The sequence below is a fragment of the Acomys russatus genome, chromosome 22 (genome assembly GCF_903995435.1).
Source record: "Acomys russatus chromosome 22, mAcoRus1.1, whole genome shotgun sequence".
Taxonomy (NCBI): Eukaryota; Metazoa; Chordata; class Mammalia; order Rodentia; family Muridae; genus Acomys; species Acomys russatus.
Genome location: NC_067158.1, coordinates 54,675,953 through 54,695,341, shown reverse-complemented (window position 1 = coordinate 54,695,341; position 19,389 = coordinate 54,675,953). Strand labels below are relative to the sequence as shown.

At 48.0% G+C, this 19,389-nt stretch overlaps 1 protein-coding gene across 9 annotated transcripts in view; it reads left to right on the top strand.

Moving 5' to 3' along the window:
• Apbb2 (amyloid beta precursor protein binding family B member 2) overlaps positions 1-19,389 on the top strand; it is a 315,732-nt gene that overhangs the window by 210,613 nt on the left and 85,730 nt on the right. For 6 of the 9 annotated variants that reach the window (XM_051165209.1, XM_051165207.1, XM_051165204.1 and 3 more), the window contains 4 exons: positions 2,597-2,805; positions 9,745-9,807; positions 10,245-10,330; positions 10,424-10,484. In XM_051165209.1, coding sequence (XP_051021166.1) covers positions 2,597-2,805; positions 9,745-9,807; positions 10,245-10,330; positions 10,424-10,484 — 419 coding nt within the window. The remainder of the gene's footprint in view (positions 1-2,596; positions 2,806-9,744; positions 9,808-10,244; positions 10,331-10,423; positions 10,485-19,389) is intronic. The other 3 variants (XM_051165208.1, XM_051165212.1, XM_051165210.1) reach the window with 2 other exon arrangements.

The following is a 19,389-nucleotide window of genomic DNA, read 5'->3' as shown; positions in this document are numbered from 1 at the left end:
CCAACATGATCTTGGCAGAAATTGGAATACGAACCAATGTAGTATGTTTGGGGTCAATACAGAACAGCTCTCTTCCTGTCATGTAGTGCACAGTTGCCCTCACACACTCTCGGTAGCGACATGGCTTTAAAGCCACCGACCTTGCACTCTGCCCTTGGCCTAGCATGAGTTCATAGTCTGATGGTGTGTGTGCCTGTTTCCCCACTCTCAAGTGTAAGTGTATAGACCTCGCAGACTGCAGAGGCAGAGCAGGCGCCCTTCCATCCCCTCCCATGTTTACCCCAGACCTCTTTGTCTGGCAGCCATAGAATGAGACCCTTCAAGGCCATTCACACACTCCAGATTTTTCCAACTTAAGTCCTCTGCATTTTACTTTCCTTGCCCCAGTTGAGATGCTAAAAACAAAGGGATGTCAGAAACAACCCTTCTACCTCCTAAAAGGGGGCAGGAAACAGGGAGGGGGATATATTCTGCGAATTTTGTTAACTTGGAATTACATAGTTATGCTCAATTTCCCCATGGGTCGAGGGCAATGTTTCCGCCATAATTTGAAACTTGAGGCAGTTTTGCCTCTGGCAAATTGAAATGAAAAGAGTAAATGCCGAGGCACCAGCAACAGTGTGGGTGTCTGTCTGTGCCCATGGGCTTGGCTGGCCTCTTTTGTTTGCCTCCTCTTTTTCTTCTGTCCTATAACAACAGTTTCAGTGATGCATGCCCACACCACACAGTGATGTACAATGAGAGAGAGAGAGAGAGAGGGAGAGAGAGAGAGAGGGAGAGAGAGAGGGAGAGAGAGAGGGAGAGAGAGAGAGAGAGGGAGAGAGAGAGAGAGGGAGAGAGAGAGGTAGAGAGAGAGAGAGAGAGAGAGAGAGGGAGAAGAGAGAGAGAGAGAGAGAGAGAGAGAGAGAGAGAGAGAGAGAGAGAGAGAGAGAGAGAGCCGCGCGCGGGCATGGTGGCTCACGCCTTTAATCCCAGCACTTGGGAGGCAGAGGCAGGTGGATCACTGTGAGTTCGAAGCCAGCTTGGTCTACAAAGCAAGTCCGGCATGGCCAAGGCTAACAATAGAGAGAGACCCTGTCTCGGAAAAAAACCAAAAAAACAAAACAAAACAAAACAAAAGCCTAACCCTTAGGACAGAACAGGGCTCACTTCTACAGACACAGTTAGCTTCTCCCTGATCTTTCTACCTCTGAATTTCTCACTCCACTTCTTTTCTCTTGCACTTTTTATTACTTTAGTATTCAACTTAAGAACAAGAAGTGCTGTTTGGGCTCCATCCTATTTCCCTCCCTCCCTCCCCCCCACCTGCCACACCAACCTCCCCCCCATTCATGTGCAGTTGGAGACCTCAGGTGGCAGTTGAGTGCAGCAGAAATAGACTTCTTGAGATGCAGGCTTCAGTGAGATAGCTTGTTTAACTGGGAGGAACAAAGGCTCCTTAAATCTTTGGGGAGTGAGTAGGGGCTATCTGTGGGAGTGTACATCATCAGGACCAGGGTGCTGGGAATGCTTTATTTGAATAAGGAAGAATTTCAGATGCTTAGGGACATGACCTTTTAAGGGAAGAAGTAGTTTAACCTTGCTGCCAGGCTATGTGGTCTCCTCAGGAGGGCAAAGATGGGAGCACAGGAATACTTGGGCCTAGGCATGCAGGCCCCAGGCAGGGGAGGATTGATCCTACTCCTGCCAATCTTAGGGTGAGATTCCCAGGGTTTGGACATGCCTCAACCCCACCTTTGCTTTGAGCCAGCTTCTCCCCTCCCCCACCCCCAACCCCACCCTTACTCCCCACCAATGGTTCCCTGGCCCCACAAAGAAAAAAAAATTTTTAAGCAACTAATTACTCAGTAAACTGAGTAAATACTTAGATAGGTTAAATGTGCCTGAAATTGTGCCAAGGGGAAAATTTTAATTGGCACCAATGGTGCTTAAGAGTTATTGGGTTTGAGTGTCTTTAGACTTTGCAGATGCTTGCCAGTTTGCCTTGCTTGCCACCGTTCTGTATCGCCTGTCACTCCCACCGTCTCTTATGTGTTTACATTACTGGCCCAGTTTTAAAGCCAGTCTAGTCTTTTGTTGAGTTCCACAGCTATTTGTCTCAGTTTGCTTTTCCTAAAAGTATGCAATTCATAGTCCTAGAGTCCTGAAAAAGACACTGCTCCTCTGTGGGTGTCTAGATGCAAACACAGCGCTTAACTATAAAAAAAAATGGTTGCAGAAACTTAAGACTTAGAGCCAGGAAGGGTAGGCAGTGCCAACCAGTCGGGCTTCCTGATTGACAGCATCCAGGAGGCTCTGCGTGTAAGCGTGTGGCGTGCGCCTGCGCAGTTGCTTAAAACTCATGGAGTTTCAGCTTGGGGTTCTTGCAGGCATGGGGTGACTTGATAATGAGGTATTTACACCCATCTTCACAGGTGGCAACCACCCTTTCCAGTTCTTTCTGTCTCCTTCTATCTCACACACTTTACCATACTTTATATAGTAAGTTCTTCTCAGCTCAGTGAAGATGTTTCCGTGCGCGAGGTTCACCTGACTGCTGGAAGCTTCCTTCTTTTTTCTCTTTTAGTAAAATCCTCTCTTCTTTCCCATCTCCCAGCAGATATCTGGAGCGATCACTCGTTTCAGACGGATCCGGATTTGCCGCCTGGCTGGAAAAGGATCAACGACATTGCTGGGACCTATTACTGGCACATCCCAACAGGAGCGACTCAGTGGGAGCAGCCTGTCTCCATCCCCGTGGACCTCCAGGGCTCTAGGAAAGGGTCCCTCAGCTCTGTGACGCCATCTCCCACCCCAGAGAGCGAGGTAAAACGGAGTGTCTTCTCTCATGTTTAGTAGGCGTAACCCAACTTCCTTCTAGACTGGCAGCTTCTGCCCCAGCAGGTCCCTGACTGAGGTAAGCCTGGTGATGGCTGTGCATGTTGGGTTGAGGAGCTCAGGAATGCTTCCTCTCAGCACATAGTGCCAGTGTCTGTCATTCAGGGCTGTTTTTACTTCTAATGGATGCTGGTCTCTTGAAGCACCATTCAAGGTACAAAAGCAAGAGGCTCTTGTTAACGGGAAGTGGCTAGGTTCCCCTAGGGCTCATGGAGACAGGAATTTACTCTGCAGGTGTCATTGCATGGTGCTGGGTCCATGAAACGTTTACGCATAGAAGAACGTCTCTTGGCCAGGAGTATTATAATTACCATGTATCATATTAGCCTTTGGTTCATTTGCTAGCATGCAGAAAATGTCTCGTAGGAATAACCCTTGAGGGCACTTAAATGCTTAATTCCTATTAAAGGAGGAGAAAAAAAAAGAGATGTTTATTTAGCAGAAGTAACATTATTTTGGAAATAATTAGCAACATAAATTCCGAATATCCCCGGGGAAGAAATCAGAATGTTTAAATAAAGAATTGAGGCCTTAAAATCTTTTTCATTGTGGTATTCATTCACGTAATGATTCCGGCAGCAAATATTTGTCAATCCTGATAACAGCACACTCAGGAGAATTATCACTGGGAAAGGTTACAGTCAAGTGACAGCTTATTTATTTTCTTATTTATATCAGTGGTTTACCTAGCAGACTCTCTTTTCAGCCCCTCCACCCCTCACTTTTTTTCTGATGATAAATCCTTTGTTTCTTTAAACAAGCCCGTTTTCTTTTGGTTTGAGGAGTGAGAGCAGCTCGACCTTTACCCCTAACTGGGCCACACTCTTCTGTATTTGCCACCCATCCTGTCTTTACAAGTGATGTTCTGATTGGTGGCGTGTTCTTCCCCGGGAGGCAGTGAGACTGGTACCCTGCTGTGCTTCCAGCTTTTGAGAGCTTCAGCATCTCCCTTCCCAGCCCCAGTTCTCCATCTTTAGAGAGATGTGTTGGAGCTAGCTCTACCCTCTTGGGTAGATGCGAGCCTTGGCTGGTTTGAGCATGGGAATCAGCGCCACTGAACTCTGGAGGGTTTTGTGGCTTAGCACTAGATGATCCGCTAGCTTGTCACTGAAGCCCAACAGTTCTGCATCCTAGGCAGTTTCCAGCCACTGACTTGTTCACCTCATAGTAGGTGTGCTTGGAATAAAAATAAAGGAGTGCAGCTCCAGCCTCCAACACGCCTGATGGGAAGCAGTCTACTCCACACCCCACCTCAGGCGTACCTGGACTTACGCGCTCTGCTACAGGTGACCTCCCTGATACCGAGCCAGTGTCCACCTCTGATCTTACTATAACAGGGCCGTGCTGCTCTGTCCTATTTGGTTGTGTGCAACAATAGAATACCTACAACCAGGAAGTACATTATAGACAGGAAAATTGAGGCGCAGAGCTATCAGTGACACAGTGAATCCCTGGCCAGGCCCTGGCTTTAGGTTTTTCAGTGTCCTCTGCCTCCTGTTGTCCCTGAAGGAAGTTGGACTAACTTGAGACCCACTCTCTATTCCAGGTGTCTTGTGTCCCTCACACTTAGAAGACATTAAGCTTTCTTTGTACCTAGCTGGTAGAGTCCAAGAGGCGCAGTCTGGGGTTGTGTAGCTTGTATTTTTTATTTCTTTGCTTTATATGGTAGAGTTTTGTTTCCTTGTTTCTGTGAGTGTGTTAGGCAGAATTCAGCAGGGCTGAGCACTGGGTAAAACTGCCAGGTCGTAGAGGGCCTCTCCCACCCCCGGGGCTCTCAGAGCCCCACTCAGGCCTGTCCTCCTGCCCCATCCTGGTGACTGCCTCCTACCCACCCTTCCCAGGCTCCAAAGGACTTATATTCTTTGTCCTTCAGAGTTTCAGCCTCCTCCTTGCTTGTGAAGATTTGTCAGGCCTGAACGAGTCGCTCAGTGACAGCACACCTACCTAACGTGCTCCAGGACCTGGGTTCAACCCCCAGAACCACAAGGAACAAAATTAAAGCGTTTTCATAAACGCTACCTGTGACCCTGACAGGACTTCAACCATGCCAAAGAAGATGGCCTCTGAGAATCAGGAGTTGTGTGACCATGTGGCTGGTCCCCTGGCTCCACCTGAATTCTGCCCATCTTTCTTATGCTTGTGCCTACTGAGTTTTCTCACTAAGTGGACCTTTAAAAGATGAATAGTTTTAGAAGTTTCACACATGCAGTGACTGACTCATACCCAGCTTTTATTTGTTTGCTGTCTTATTTATCTTGTTTATGTTTTTACTTCAGTGCTAGGGCTCAAACCCAGAACCTCATGCCTGCTAGGCACACACTTTACCACTACCATTTATTTGATATTAATTTGTTCATTCATTCACTCACTAATCCATTCATTCATTCTCATACCAAGAAGGGGAGCCAGGGCCTCACGCACACTGGGCAAATACTTGGCTACTAAGCTACATTCCCCAGGCCACCAGCCTTTTGACAGACAGATGGGGTACCTTTTCTTAGATCAGCCTTTGGATTGTTTACTTCACGCACAGTCCCCCCCCCACCCCCCCCACCCCCGTTCATGAGGCCATTCATTAAGTCAAGCATCCCAGCAGACTAAAGAGTTAGAGAGAGGGGAGGATAAAAGGTAAGGAAAGAGACAGCTCGCCACATACCCAGGTCAAGGAAGCACTGAGAATGATACCAAACCCTGGGCCCGGCAGGGTGCACATGTTTACAGGGCCAGGCTAGCGGCTTGTCTCATTAATCCCACCAAACACTTACCTGTTACCAAGGATGGATGTCACTACAGTTTTGACACAGCAAAAACTCAGAAGGCCTGAGCGACTCATAAGATCACAGAGCCAGCGTGTGGCAGAGTCAACCTTGATCTTTAACTTGTTGACCCTGTTTCCACCCCAGACCTGACACACCCCATGAGGAAATGTGAAGACTCCCAGATCCCTTCGTCTCACTGGAAGGGGAGGGCTGTGTCACACTCCACGCGATGCAGAAAATGACTGCTTAATAACATCGTCGCAGGTGCCGGCGACAGCGGGAGAAAAATGATTATTTCTCTAGCTCCAACTCTTTGATCCTTAAATAGAATGTATTTCAACTAATTTCAAAGCACGGAAGGAGGGGAAAGGCAGAATTTTAAGGGAGATAAGTAACTTGTAATGTGTCGTGTCAGAAATGCGTGTTCTCATTGAGCTCTCTCGTGAGCTGGCTTGAAAAGAAAAATCAGATAAATAAGCGCCAAATCTGTTGATGGCACAAAAAATGTAGGACTGCAAGCTTCCTTACAGTTTGAAAATTTCACATTTCACTTTCCAAAGTTCACCCAGAAACTGTTAAGCACAGTGGATGGTGTTTCTAGTGCAGGCGCCAGCGAGTAGTTTTGAAAGTTTTTGAAAGAAGTATTTGCTACTGAAACTTGGCCCACAGCCCTGCTCCTCCCCTCCCCGTCCCAAATCATTCATTTGTTCCAAATTACCTCTGAAATTATGTGGATGTGGAGTTTTAAAAAGAGAGAAAGAGAGCAGGCCATACAAGATATTTTTTATGAGTAGCTCTTGGCCCGTGGCCAAGACTTGCTTAGACTCTTCATATAGAGATGGCCAGGCTTTCTCAAAGGAGTGTGCAAAGTGGGATCCTCAGAGAGGATCCTGTGTCCTGATGAAGTCACTCTCTATTTGCTAATGTCCTTGTGGCCATTGGCTGCCTAAGCAGTAAACACCACAGGAAGAGCACAGTGTCCAACCTCTAAAGCTGCATCCCTAGAGTAAGGTTGTGACATCAAAGGATGGTTCTGTCATTTCGCCAAGTTACATGGCCCAATCTAGTGAGTAGGACATTCAGAGGCAGGGAGGAGCCTCGGAGATGGGCCTTGCAGATGCAAGGGTTTCCCAGCCTGGGATCAGAGGGCGGACTCCTGGCACTTGTAAAGCACACTGGCTCCTCGATGCCACCTAAGGCAATGACACAAATGCTCCAGGGTGAGGCCTGCAACTCTGCTCTAAGTAGGCTTTCCGTGAGGTTTTATGCTGACAGCCAGGCCTATAGGGAACCACCCCTGCCCCAATCTTTATTCCTGTATCACTTCCTCAAAGGAAGGGCTGGGGCTTGAACCCAAAGCCTTGACTGCGTCCCGACCCCAGGTCTAGTAAATACTGTTAGCTAATAAAAATTTAAAAAATTTTTTAAAAAAGCAAAATAAATAACCAAAGTATTAAATAGTTAGCTAAATGTAGAAATTATTTTCTCTTAACTAAAAATATAGAATAGACTCTGTTGTTCTTAAAGTTTAAGAAAAAAAGTGTTAATCTCTTTTTTTTTTTTTTTAAGAAAAGAAAAAGAGAAAGAAAAGTTATGGTCATTTTTACAAGAAAGAAAAATTGTTTTATCCTTAATATCAGTGAATTCTTTTAAAATAGGGTTTAAAAACAAATGCCTTCATCCCGTCGTAATGCAGTTGCCATTGCTCCTCACTTGAGCTTTGCAATAAGCACTCATTGTGTTGCTCCTGTTTATGTAGATGTGGGTGACTGCTGGGGAGTTGCCAGCCGCCTCCACAGCTCCACAGCACGGGGGCTGCGTTCACAGCCTGGTGCCACAGTCCGCATCTCCCTTACAGGCTCTCCTGGGTCCAGACGGCAAATATATAGAAAGGCATAACATTTGACACCCACGCAGAGGCCTGTCTTAATTAAATTCTCAAGTTTTCTGAATGCTCCATTTAGAATGTTCTTCCGTCCTCTCCTGCCCTAACACAGGGTAATTTCTTGGATAATTTCTGATTTCAGGAGTCCATTTTTCAGACATCCCTCCCATCTTTTTTCCTCTCTTCCTTTCCTGCCTTCCTTCTTTTTGTTCTTTTTGTTCTCCCTTTCTCTTCTCCTCTCCCTCCCCCATTCTGCACTCTCCCGCTGATTTCTCTTCTCCCCTCTTCCTTCCATGTCCTTTGGTCTTTCTGCGCGCGCGCGCATAGTTATCTTGACTATGGTCTCCCATCCTGCATCTAATGCCCCTTCCCAAAGTTCAACCTGAAGGAAGGGCGGAAGCTGCCCACCTGGCCGCCAGCGTCCTGATGTGGAATTGTGGGCCTTGCTTGGAAAAGAAACTCATAGATTTCTGGGCTTTTCTTTGCACTTGCCACTTGCTCTTGACAGGAGCATTTTTTGTAGTGGAGTGACTAAGTAAGTCCGCCCACCTCTGGCCCCTAGGAGAACAGGAACAGGGGGACTGGAGAGATGACCCAGCTGTTCAACCAGCTTCCTGCTCTTGCAAAGCAGCTGGGGCTGCTTCCTGGCACCTAGATGGCAGCTCACAATCACCTGTTCTCGGGGATCCGATGCCCCATTCTGATCTCTACAGGCCCCTGTATGCATTGGGTGCACACACATACTCTCAGGTTTATACACACACATACACAAAATAAAGTTTTAAATATATGTTAAAATAGGAGCAAAACTTAATGGCTTTTCCCAGGAAAACACACATACATTAAACAACAAAAACAAAAATCCCTGCACCCATCTCAGGTTCCCAGCCCCTCTGACCTCACAGGCCCCAGCTCTCTCGTTGCACTCAGTGGAGGGTGAACACACTGGAGGGACGTGGAGGAAGGCGATAGCTAAGATGGACAGCATCCTTGTTCTTATATTCATTAGAAGAGATTATTTTTCACAGTTAGTGTGCTGATCTGAATTCTCTTGTATTCTGTATATGGGTTCGGACCCCTAGCCCCCCAAAAGAAAGCCAGTTGTGTTGACACTGGAAATGAGGCGCGGCACACCCACCCTGCCAAGGCCACACAGGGCATCTGGGCTGAAGTTGATTTGCTCTTAGTGAGAAGCTGCCTCGGTGGCCCTGATTGTAAGCTGTAGGTCGCCACCAGCCGCTCATTTTCAAGAAACGTCGGTTGAAAAGTTAGCTGGCTGAGAAGTTTCTCGTTGCTGATGTTTCATCTGAGGAGAGAGTCTCCAGACCATCCTTGCATCTTAGCAGTTTCATTTAGTCCCATAAATGAATGAAAAATGTTTTAGTATTTGCCTGGCACAGTAGAAGGTAAAAAGTTTTCTCATTGTCTAGGAGCGGCGGAAAGAGTTGCCTCCAAGCCGAGGTCTGTGGGGAGAGCTTTCCCAGCGAGGCACGGCTCTGCGCTGTGGTCCGTAACCGTTTAGAAAATCATTTCCCTGTCAGGGACGAGCCCTCGACAGACTTGCATAGCACAGGAGTCAAGCGCTTTTATGAATCTGTGGTTTACATTAGGTCATGTGGGGCTACCTTTCCTTACGTGCAGTGGGCTTCATAGGGACAATAATGTTGGTCTGTGTCCCCGACTACGCCCCTGTTCCTGCGTTGCCCTTCGCCCCTTGTCATAACAAGAACTTTACTCCAGACTTTTGTACTCTTAGATGTGGACACTCTCCACCCCACCCCACCCCACCCCCCAGTTTCCAAGCCAGCATAGTGACATCCCTAATTCCACCTCTATCTCTAGAAAATGAGTGTGTGTGTGTGTGTGTGTGTGTGTGTGTGTGTGTGTGTGTGTTTGGGGTGGTGGGTGTCTCGTGGAACTGTGTAGACCAGGGACCAAATGTGTGGACCACATTTAGGAAATAACTGCACTGCACTCTAATAATGTTGAGTCACTTACTTTGGTGGGTAATTAAGTATTATTTCTGCCTTGTAATAATGTAGCTTTGAGAGAGAGTGTGCTAACAAGTTACTGTTAGGCGTAATTTGTTCCCTAACCTGTCCTGTGAATATCAATGCTAACAACAGTGTCTTGTGTTTTCCCCACCCCCTTATGGTTTTTTTTTTCCCTATAAATCAATGTGCTTTCTCCCCCCCCCCCCCGTGTGAATAATTATATGTCTAGAAACAGCCATGGACTGATTTTGCTGTTCTCAATGGGGGAAAGATTAATAGTGACATTTGGAAGGCAAGTATATTGTCAGATTTGTAGATCATCTAACATTTTGTTGTTCCTTTCTGCATGGCTGTGGCTGTTTTTGTTTTTGTTTTTGTTTTTTCCCCTTCCCTCGTGAACATCATGCATTCTGCAGGGATGGAGTGAAGGGGCTTCTTGCCGGGGAGGCGCCGCTCACGTTCACATTGTCTGCTTTTATTTACTTGTTTACTTACTGATGTCTCCATTGTGAGTGGCCTCAAGCTGGTGTGCCCGGGTGCCCTGCTGTCTTATAAGAGCCGGAGCTTGTAAGCCACGTCACCACCATGCAGCAGCCTTGCATGCCGTTTTCGCCTGCGCTCACTCCCACCCCACCCCCCTTGCTGGGCGCTTTCTCTCTCCTTTGGTGCTTGAGGCAAGGTGACAGGCCTCTCCGTTGTAACTGAACAGGATCTATTTCCCTACTCTAGGATTTGCACGCAGCCACAGTTAACCCAGACCCCAGCTTAAAAGAATTTGAAGGAGCCACGCTACGTTACGCATCCTTGAAACTCAGGTAGGAGGATGGAAGGGTGTGCCGAAAGGGACGGCTTCTGCATCTAGTCTTCGCAGCAGAGTTTTAAGACCAGTTTTATGTTCTTCTTTTTAGAAACGCCCCTCATGCTGATGACGATGATTCTTGTAGTATCAACAGTGACCCAGAAGCCAAGGTTTGTAAGGAAGACACTTTGAGTAACCCACCGGCTTGTATTCTCCTATCTGAGTAACAGCTTTGAATAATGCCCTTCGTCTCCCTATTTTTTACAAATGTTTTAAACAGATCATCAGCCCTGAACCACTTACTAAGGAATTATCCTTTCATTGTCTGTCTTTCTCAGTCCCTCTGACACTTTAAGAAAGACTCCTGTTTCAGTTTAGGTTCGAGATTTGTCCGTCCCCATCAAGACAACCTGCGGCCATTTGTGCGGTGTGCTAAGTTCGGTTTGAAGGGCGAGCTCTTCCCTGGGTTGTTAGCAAGATGCAGTGCAAAACCCTCACCATGCTGGGCAGCCCAAAGATGAGAAAGAGGAAACAACAGCAATGTGACAGTAGACTGTGTAGCCGGGCTGCAGGGGCTCTGCGGGTTGAGTGGGCGAAGGGCACATTCATGTCCACACGGCCATCAGCACATTGGCCACTGTGAGTCAGCCCGTCATTCACTGCCGATAACTACCGTCAGCCTTCAGAGGGCCAAGTCAGAGACTTGAAAAGGACGTCTACAAACTTAAACTTGCTTCAAATTACTCCCGTCCCACCCTCGGACCGGGAGGGGCCTTATGATGTAGATGTAACTCAGTACGAGGGGCAGGGAGCCTCAGTATCTTTATAGTTATCACAGGGTACATTGGCCGTCTGGCTTCTTACAGCCTGTAACTATTTTTCTTGTGCTTTGTCAGGGAGTCAGGGCCATGTCGATGAGATGCCAGCCTTTTGAGGGGCGTGGCCCTCAAGGCTTTCATGCCACCGACTTCTCTTCACACCTAGCTCTTGGCAGTAGTCTAGCATCGTCTCTGTGGTGCAGGTGAGGACACTGGGGTCTAGGGAGTTAAATAATACCTCAGTAGCTGGAGAGATGGCTCAGTGGTTAAGAGCACTGTCTGCTCTTCAAAAGGTCCTGAGTTCAATTCCCAGCAACCACATGGTGGCTCACAACCATCTAGAATGAGATCTGGTGTCCTCTTCTGGTATATGTAATAAATAAATAAATCTTTAAAAAAAAAGAAGAAGAATACCTCAGAGTGACGAAAAGAATATGTCCTCAAGCTGAGGTCTTCTTAGGGCCCAAAAGATGCGACCGGTGTCCTCAGCCACATTCTGAGTGGGTGTAGATACAGAGGCGTTTTGGGGTTTGCCCGCAGCATAGCGTGCTGCTTTGGAAGCGTCAGGCAAAATACAGACACTGCACGCTATGAGTAAACTAAAGGAGGCTTGGGATGGTGTGACCCTCCCTTGAAACAGGGCTCAACTCCAAGCTCTTTGAGTGGAGCGGGTGGTTCTTGCAGCCCAAACCTCAGCGGGCTAATGTCAGCATGGCTTGTGATAAAGCGTCAGTCTTAGGAGCAGGCTGAGGCTATAGCGAGAGACCCTGGTGCTGATGAGGGGCAGTCGGCATCCACGTGACGGGCTAGGCAGGGACAGAGGATGTCATATTCTGTGCAGTTGCTCGGGGTGCATAGCAGCCAGCCCTCCGTGGAGGTGGACCTAGGGAAGCCACCCAGAATTACAACATGCACCAAAAGCCGAAAGTGTCCTTTTAGCTCATTTTGAAGACGTCAGCGAGTTTAGAACTAACGTTAACAAAGCCAGTCTGTAAGAGCCCTTTCTCTCTTCTGCTTCCTCACTGTCATTTGCCTGGGGACCCAGAGCCACTACCTGAGAAGTGGCCTGGCCTACAGCGTAAAAACAACTAACTTTGATAGAACCTACTTTCACTTCAGTTGGGATCAGGGAACTAGTCCCCCAGATAAGCAAAAATAACCCCTCCTTTGAAACTGCAGTTCTGGGCTGGTGAGATGACGCCATGTACAGTAAAGTACTTCTCGAGCAAGTATGAAGACCAGGGACTGGCATTTGATCCTCAGCCATGCGAACGTTAGGTGCAGTGGTGAGCGTATCTAATCCTCCAGCTTGGGAAGCAGAGACAGGGGCATCCGTGGAGCCTGCTGCCCAGCCAGCTCGCTACACTGGCAAGCCCAAGGTCCCAGTAAGACACCCTATCTCAAAACAGAAAGGTTATTGTTTATGAAGAACGTCACCAAAGGTTGGCCTGTAGCCTGCACATGTGTTCTTGTACACACACGCATAAATGCACACGCACGCGCACAAATACACACACACACACACATACACACACACACACACACACACACAAACAAGCCCATACACTACAAAAAACACTTAATTCTATGTTATATAGAATGCTAACACTATGAGGAGTGAGTGACCATGAAAAAGATCTCTATGAAAATGTCTCCCAGAGGCTGGAGAGGTAGCTCAGTGGTTAAGCACACTTGCTGTTCTTCCAAAGGCCCTGAGTTTGGTTTTCCGTCAGCTAACAACCACCTCTAATTCTAGCTGTATGGGGGGACCTGGCACCTTCTTTTGGCCTCTATGGGCACACCTAAGCAAGAAGCATATACTCTCTCATGCACATTAATTTTTTTTTTTTTAAATGTCTTTCTTGTCGCACATATAAAGCTTACATGCTAGGAGGATAAGAATAATTGCAGACATCTTTGAAAGCCACGTATCCTCCATGAACCCTGAAGATCATTTGTCTGGTGAGCCCCATAATCAGAGATGGCAGCATACACACAAACACCCATGGCCACACATGCACAGCAAAGAGGCAGAGTATATTTATAACTTATTAATGATTTTGAGGTTTCATAACATTTTAGGTGTTAAATACATTTTGCAGTTGGTGGTGATCTGTATGTGAGCGTGCATGTGATTCTTAAACCTTTATCCTATATTGAAGTAAGTGTGCATTCACTGAAAAGTCCTCAAGTATGAGTCCCCGTATGCCCTTCACGTTGCTCTCCTCAACGTTGTCATCTCCATCATCACAGCGCCATTAAGCAGACAGTTTCTCACTAATATCCTTTCTCTGTCCTGCATCCAAGGAGTCTATGTGCAAGTAAGGAGCGCTTTGAAAGTCATTTTACATAGCCCTTTCAGCAGTTCTCAGGCCCGTCCTTCTTAATCCCATTATTGCTATTTAATTAGTAGCACGCACACATACACACACACACACACACACACACACACACATTTAGGCAGTGGCACCATTGGGGCCACTCAAAACAGTACACAGAGGAACTGCAACTTCCTAAAGATGGGTGACCGTTTTCCCTTTTCAATTACTGCTTTGGTAGAGTAAGCTACGACTGCTATTGCCAGGTCAAAGGCCATCAGCCTCACGGCTTCTGTTGCTTACTGTAAAATTGCTTTCTGAAGGCCTACCATAACTTAAATCCTGTCAGTAATATTATAGACCCCACCTCTCACCCACGTGCCAGGCCGCCCCCAGGCACTGCCATTTTTTATTTATTTGTCTGAGTTTTGTGGCATACAGACGCTTCCTTTCTAGTGTTAAATTTCTCCTCCTTCACCTCTCTGCCTTCCTGTATAGGAGATTCAGCTTCTAGGCTCAGGAGTGCCAAGTGCCTGCTCTACTGCCGAGCGCCATTGCCAGTCTTAAACAGCCCCTGTTAGGGGATTTCTGACGGAGGAATTTAAAGCTATTAAATGATCATTTCCTTCTGGTTTGTTCAGGTTTTCTTCTGCTGTCCCCTCTCTGTTCCAGGGTACAAGCCACAAAGCCACTTATTTCTAGTCCCCGGAGGACTAAATGCAAAACTGTCTGCCGTGACACTCTTAAATGGTTCTCTCCAGTTACTCCTTTTTCTCCAGTTACTCCTTTTTCTCCAGTTACTCCTTTTTCTCTTCCTGACTTTTATCAGAGAAGAAAACGTTTTAAATGTCCCTCCACACCCAGGCCTTTCACAGATGATCACAAATGACCACTCTTCACTGTACTGAGGTGGCCAGATAGGAAGCTTTGACGGCCACCTCAATATTTCCAACCTTTGCTGTGCTCGTCCCGTTTTCCTGCTTTGAAATTTGAGCCGAGTCCCTGCCATGACACACGGTGCATTGCTGAATAAACACATTATTAGCACTACAATAAAATCAAATGTAGAAAAGTTAATGCTCTAAGGGGGAAAAATACACCAATTCTTTCCCATCCTTTGTTGTAAGTGCTTGGGTTTCCATGAAGGAGATTTTGTGCCACCTGGTGGAAAATATTGGGAATTTCTTTTGGAATCATTGGATTATATAAAATTAGAAGTGATTTTAAGGTTTCTTGTTGTTGTTTTGGTTTTTTTGGGGGGGGGTTGTTTTGTTTTCTTTTGTTTTTTTGTTTTTTCAAGACAGGGTTTCTCTGTGTAACACTCCTGGCTATCCTGGACTCTCTTTTGTAGACCAGGCTAGCCTCGAACTCACAGAGATCCGCCTACCTGTGCCTCCAAGTGCTGGGATTAAAGGCATGCACCACCACACCTGGTCTAGATTTTTTTTTTAAGTGAGTGCAGTGTCTCTGTGTGAGTGAAGGCGACAGCATTGGCCATGGGTCTCCTGGGCCTCTAGCCACCCATTCTGCTATCTTTATCGTAGCTTATACCAAGTGATATTTATGACCAGGGGCTTTGAGTTCAAAGACACCCGTCTCTGAGTTCCCCGAAGGAGAAACAAGTTATGTTTGTCCAAAGCATCATGTCCTTTTGGTTTCAAATTCCTCATCTGTAAAATGAGCGTGCCTCATATTAGGAGCCCCTCCTGATTCGAGGAAATCTAAGATTGCACATGAAGCGTAGCAGCCCCAATCTACAGCACCTGGAGATGAATTGGTCATGTCTGTTCAAGTTCAGAGAGGGAGAGAGGTATAGTGCTGGCTCCCGTGTCACGGGTCCTGTGCTCTGCTCATGAGCTTGTCCTGCAAATGCACTAGTTGCTCAAACTGTAGATAAGAAAATGATGCTTTGAACGGGTTTAATAATCCATCTCATCCCAGTGTGCTCGCTCACCCAGTAACTGCTGGAACTGAGACTTGAACGCTGGTACATGTGACTCCGAAGCCCAAACAAGTGCCAGGCCCACGCGTTCCTAGCTACAGTTTCCCAGGCTTAATGTCCCTTGGGCCGTCCAGCTAGGTGGGGTTGGGGCCCCAGAGTTGCGAGAAGAGGACGAGAGTTATGGGACCGGGAGCTCATAGCCTGCAGAGGGGCTTCTCGGCCTCTTCTGGACTCCTGTGGCCCACTGCTTTGTAGCATGCTGTCCTTGTGTACTGTCCTTGGTGAATCGTGCTGTGATTGTCCGGCGGCGGTGGGACAAGGGCTCACTGCTGAGTCCAGGAGCCACATGGATGCAGCAGCCCTACAGAGAACACGGCGTAGGTGACCCAGTTGAGTTTGAAACTTGATCAAAACAAGACCCAGCGTTTCTGTGTCTTCTGCAGGGGCGTACATGGCCTTGTGCTGCAGTCCCTTCCAGTGCTATGGCCACTGGCAGTTAGTGCTGGGTCGCCCGGCCGCGTCATTATCCAGGCTCTGGATCTTATGAGAGCTTTCCTTGTGTCCTGTTCATGCTACACCCTGCCCCACATGGAGAAAGGAAGGAACGGTGCCAGCAGGGCTGGGGACGCCTGACAGAGGAGCTCTCAAACGAATGGGATATGAGCACGTGGCTGTAATACTTCTCCTGAGGAATATTTATTTATCTGAGCCTCCCCTGGTTCCTATTAGCATATATTTCCATGGGGTAATTATATTAGCCAGCAACTGACTAGATTAACTCTAATAGATAAACAGGAAGTTGCAGGGAGTGTCTTCTCTGGTTCGGATCTATTTCTGGTCGGTAACAAAGTCATCATCATTGCTTTCGCCTCTCTGTGGGATTTCATAGCTGCACACAGTTGATTCCATTGGAAAATATTCCCACGGTCTAGATTTAGTTTTCCTCGGAAGTTCTGAGCTGTGAGAGATGCTTGATTTGATCTGCATGGTTGACTCATTACCTGGGTGGAAAGGCATCTGTTGAATGCTTGATGCCAGAAGAGCAAACATACTTGGTATTTGGTATACCACACTTCGCCAACGACAGTCGGCCCGGACCCTGGACCTGGCCCGCCTAGGTTCACGATCAAGACCTGCTGCTCCTTAGCTGGTTGATTTGGGGATCTTGTCCTCTGTTTACATAATAACTTGCTCCAAAACTGGGCAGCTGGAAACAGCTTTATTTTGCTCATGACTGCAAGTTTAGGAATCGGTACAGAATTCACAGCAACACAGCCATGTAGTTCCCCTCTGGTCCACTAGGAGGCAGCAGACCCTGGAGGATTTACTTCTAGTCCCCTTACAGGCCTCATCTCTGAGGTCCGCTCCATGCTGCTTGGGCTTTTAGGAGGAAACAGGAAGGCAAGGCTACCAGTCCAGAGAAACCCTTTTGGGGGGTGGGGGCTGAGGGTGGGGGAATTGTGCCACTATGTTCTGTTAGTCAAACTAGGTCTCCAGTTCAAGAGGTGGAGAAACAGACTCTTGATGAGAGAGTGGCGGGGTCACAATACAGGGAGTGTATGTTGGGGAAAAGCTCACCTCCAGACACTGGAAGAGAATGCCATTTGTGAAGGGCAGTACGGAGCTACACAGCTCAGTCGAGAGGCGTGACTTCTGGGTGGGCATTCACGGAGCCCACTCAGGGCTCTGCTTGGGCATAGTTGGCTGCCTGGCCTAGCCCTGCCTGGTCTGGCCCGTACGCTCCCCTCCCCCAACTCTCTCCACCCCCCAACCACCCCTGGGCCAGCAGTGCCGACACGCAATGTCATTGGCTCACTTCCCTCTTAGCCCAGAGGACAGATTTTGTATTTCTAAAGCTGTTTCCCTACCTTTCTTTGCCAATGTGGCTGGACATAATACTGAGGTCCTGGCAGAAGCCTGGCTTCTCCCCTCCCCTCCCCACCTCCCCCCCCCCATCATTAACTTCCAGTTACTATGCTTGCCCAAATGAGCAAGCCAGGAAATGGGCTGCCATGGCCGAGTCTCTGAGTTCTGCAGGAAGCTGTTGGGACGAGAGACATTGTCACTGACTATTAATGGCTGAGCCCGGTGGCAGATACCTGAAGAGGCTAATCAAAAAAAGACAGGCTCGCGCTCTTCCCTGGAAGGGGCTCTGTAGGAATCAGGTGAAGGGGTGAGCAGCAGCCAGCCTGCAGCGCAGTAGTGGCTGTCCTGACAGAGTGGGCCAACAGGAGCTCGAAGCCTGGCCCCATGGGATTCTGGGAGAGAGCGCTGGGTTACAGGCACTCTGAGAAATACGCAGCCTTAGGCAGATGCAACTGTAGGTTCTTCATCCAGCAGGGCACGGTTCCTCATGGACAATCCCTTGGGTGCAGATGTCTTTCCACGGCTCCCCCAAAAAGAACTGACACATCATCAGGCCCCCCAGCCCAGCTGCGGGGAGCACAGTCTCAGTTCTCCCTCTGCCTCGGGTACTTGTAGGGAAATCATGTCAGCAGCCAGGCTTCTATGTTTCCCATCTCTGTACTGACCCCAAGAGTTGGGGCTCTCAGCTGCTGCCTCCAACACCCACTCACCGGGCGTTTGTTTACTCAATGGCAAGTGTGTGCACGTCGCCAGGTTACTGATCAGACTCGGTAAGAAAGCCTGGCAACCTGTAAGAGGCCATAATAGCCTCGTATCCCAGTGACAGGGTAGCAGTTTCAGTGTGAAACGTCCCCCCACGGGGCCATGGTCTCTCCACTTGTGGAGAACATCGAAGGAGCTGAAAGCATAACTGCCCTTGGCACTGGTGGGCTGTGGGCCTTTGACAGGGCAAGCCTAGCTGCTGAAGGGAGGTCACCTGGAAAGGACCTTTGATGGTTGCAGCCGCTGCTTTGGTTTCCACGCTGCTCTTTCGAGCCTGTACCACATGCTTCCACAGCCGTGCGCTCCCTCCTCTGACGGACTGAAATCTCTGAAACCATAGGCCAAAGCAAACCTGTTAGGTTGTTTCTGTTAAGTACGAGGTCACAACGGGCCCAAAGTAACTACTATAATTTGGCTAGCGAGATGGCTCAAAGGTTTTGAACAGAGCTTGCTCTAGCAGAGAACCAGAGAACCCAAGTTCGAGTCCCAGTGTCTGCATGGCTCTTCAGTGGATATAATCTCAGAAAATCGGGGTGGGGGGGGGACCAATATACAGACAAGGAGGAACAATAACAGCAAAGTAACTACTGTAAATGGTTACCATGTGGCTGGAATTAAAGAAGAGATCAGTTCACTAGGCTCAAACACACTGGTTATTTCAGTTGGCTTTGAGAGACCCTTACATCAGTGGTTCTCAACCTATGAATTGCAGCCCCTTTGGGGATCAAATGACCCTGTCACAGAGGTCACCTAAGACCGTCGGAAAGCACCTAAGACCGTGATTCATAATGGTAGCAAAATTACATTTATGAGGTACCAATGAAAATAACTATGGTTGGGGTCACTATAAGATAAGGAACTGTGTTAAAGGGTCGCAGCGTTAGGAAGGTTGAGAACCACTGGCTTAGATAAGACTCCCTCATCAAACACATACATATACTCTACCAACAGGCGCCGCTTACCCTCTGCTGTTGGCACTGCCACAGGCCTCACCTGCTTTGATCCTAGAAGCCCAGGAGATGCACGCTCGTAGTTTTAGGTGCAGGGACCCAGGCAGTCTGGTTGCTGGGCTGCGTCTTTGATCCCCTGGGCCGTCCTTTGTCTTGGTGTAGCTACAGGGCAGCCCTTACAGTGTGTGTTTGGGTCACTCCTCTGGTTCTCTCCAGGACTGCAGTGCTGGGAGTTTCATACCATAAGCCCAAGTTCACCTATGGACATACAACCGTTTTAGAAATTACGAAGAAGCCAGATGGTATGGTTCATGCCTCTAATCCCAGTACTCTGGAGCAAAGGCAGAAAGGTTGTCACAAGTATGAGGCTACTGGGTCTACACAGAGAATTCTAGACTAATCAGGACTACACGGTGATA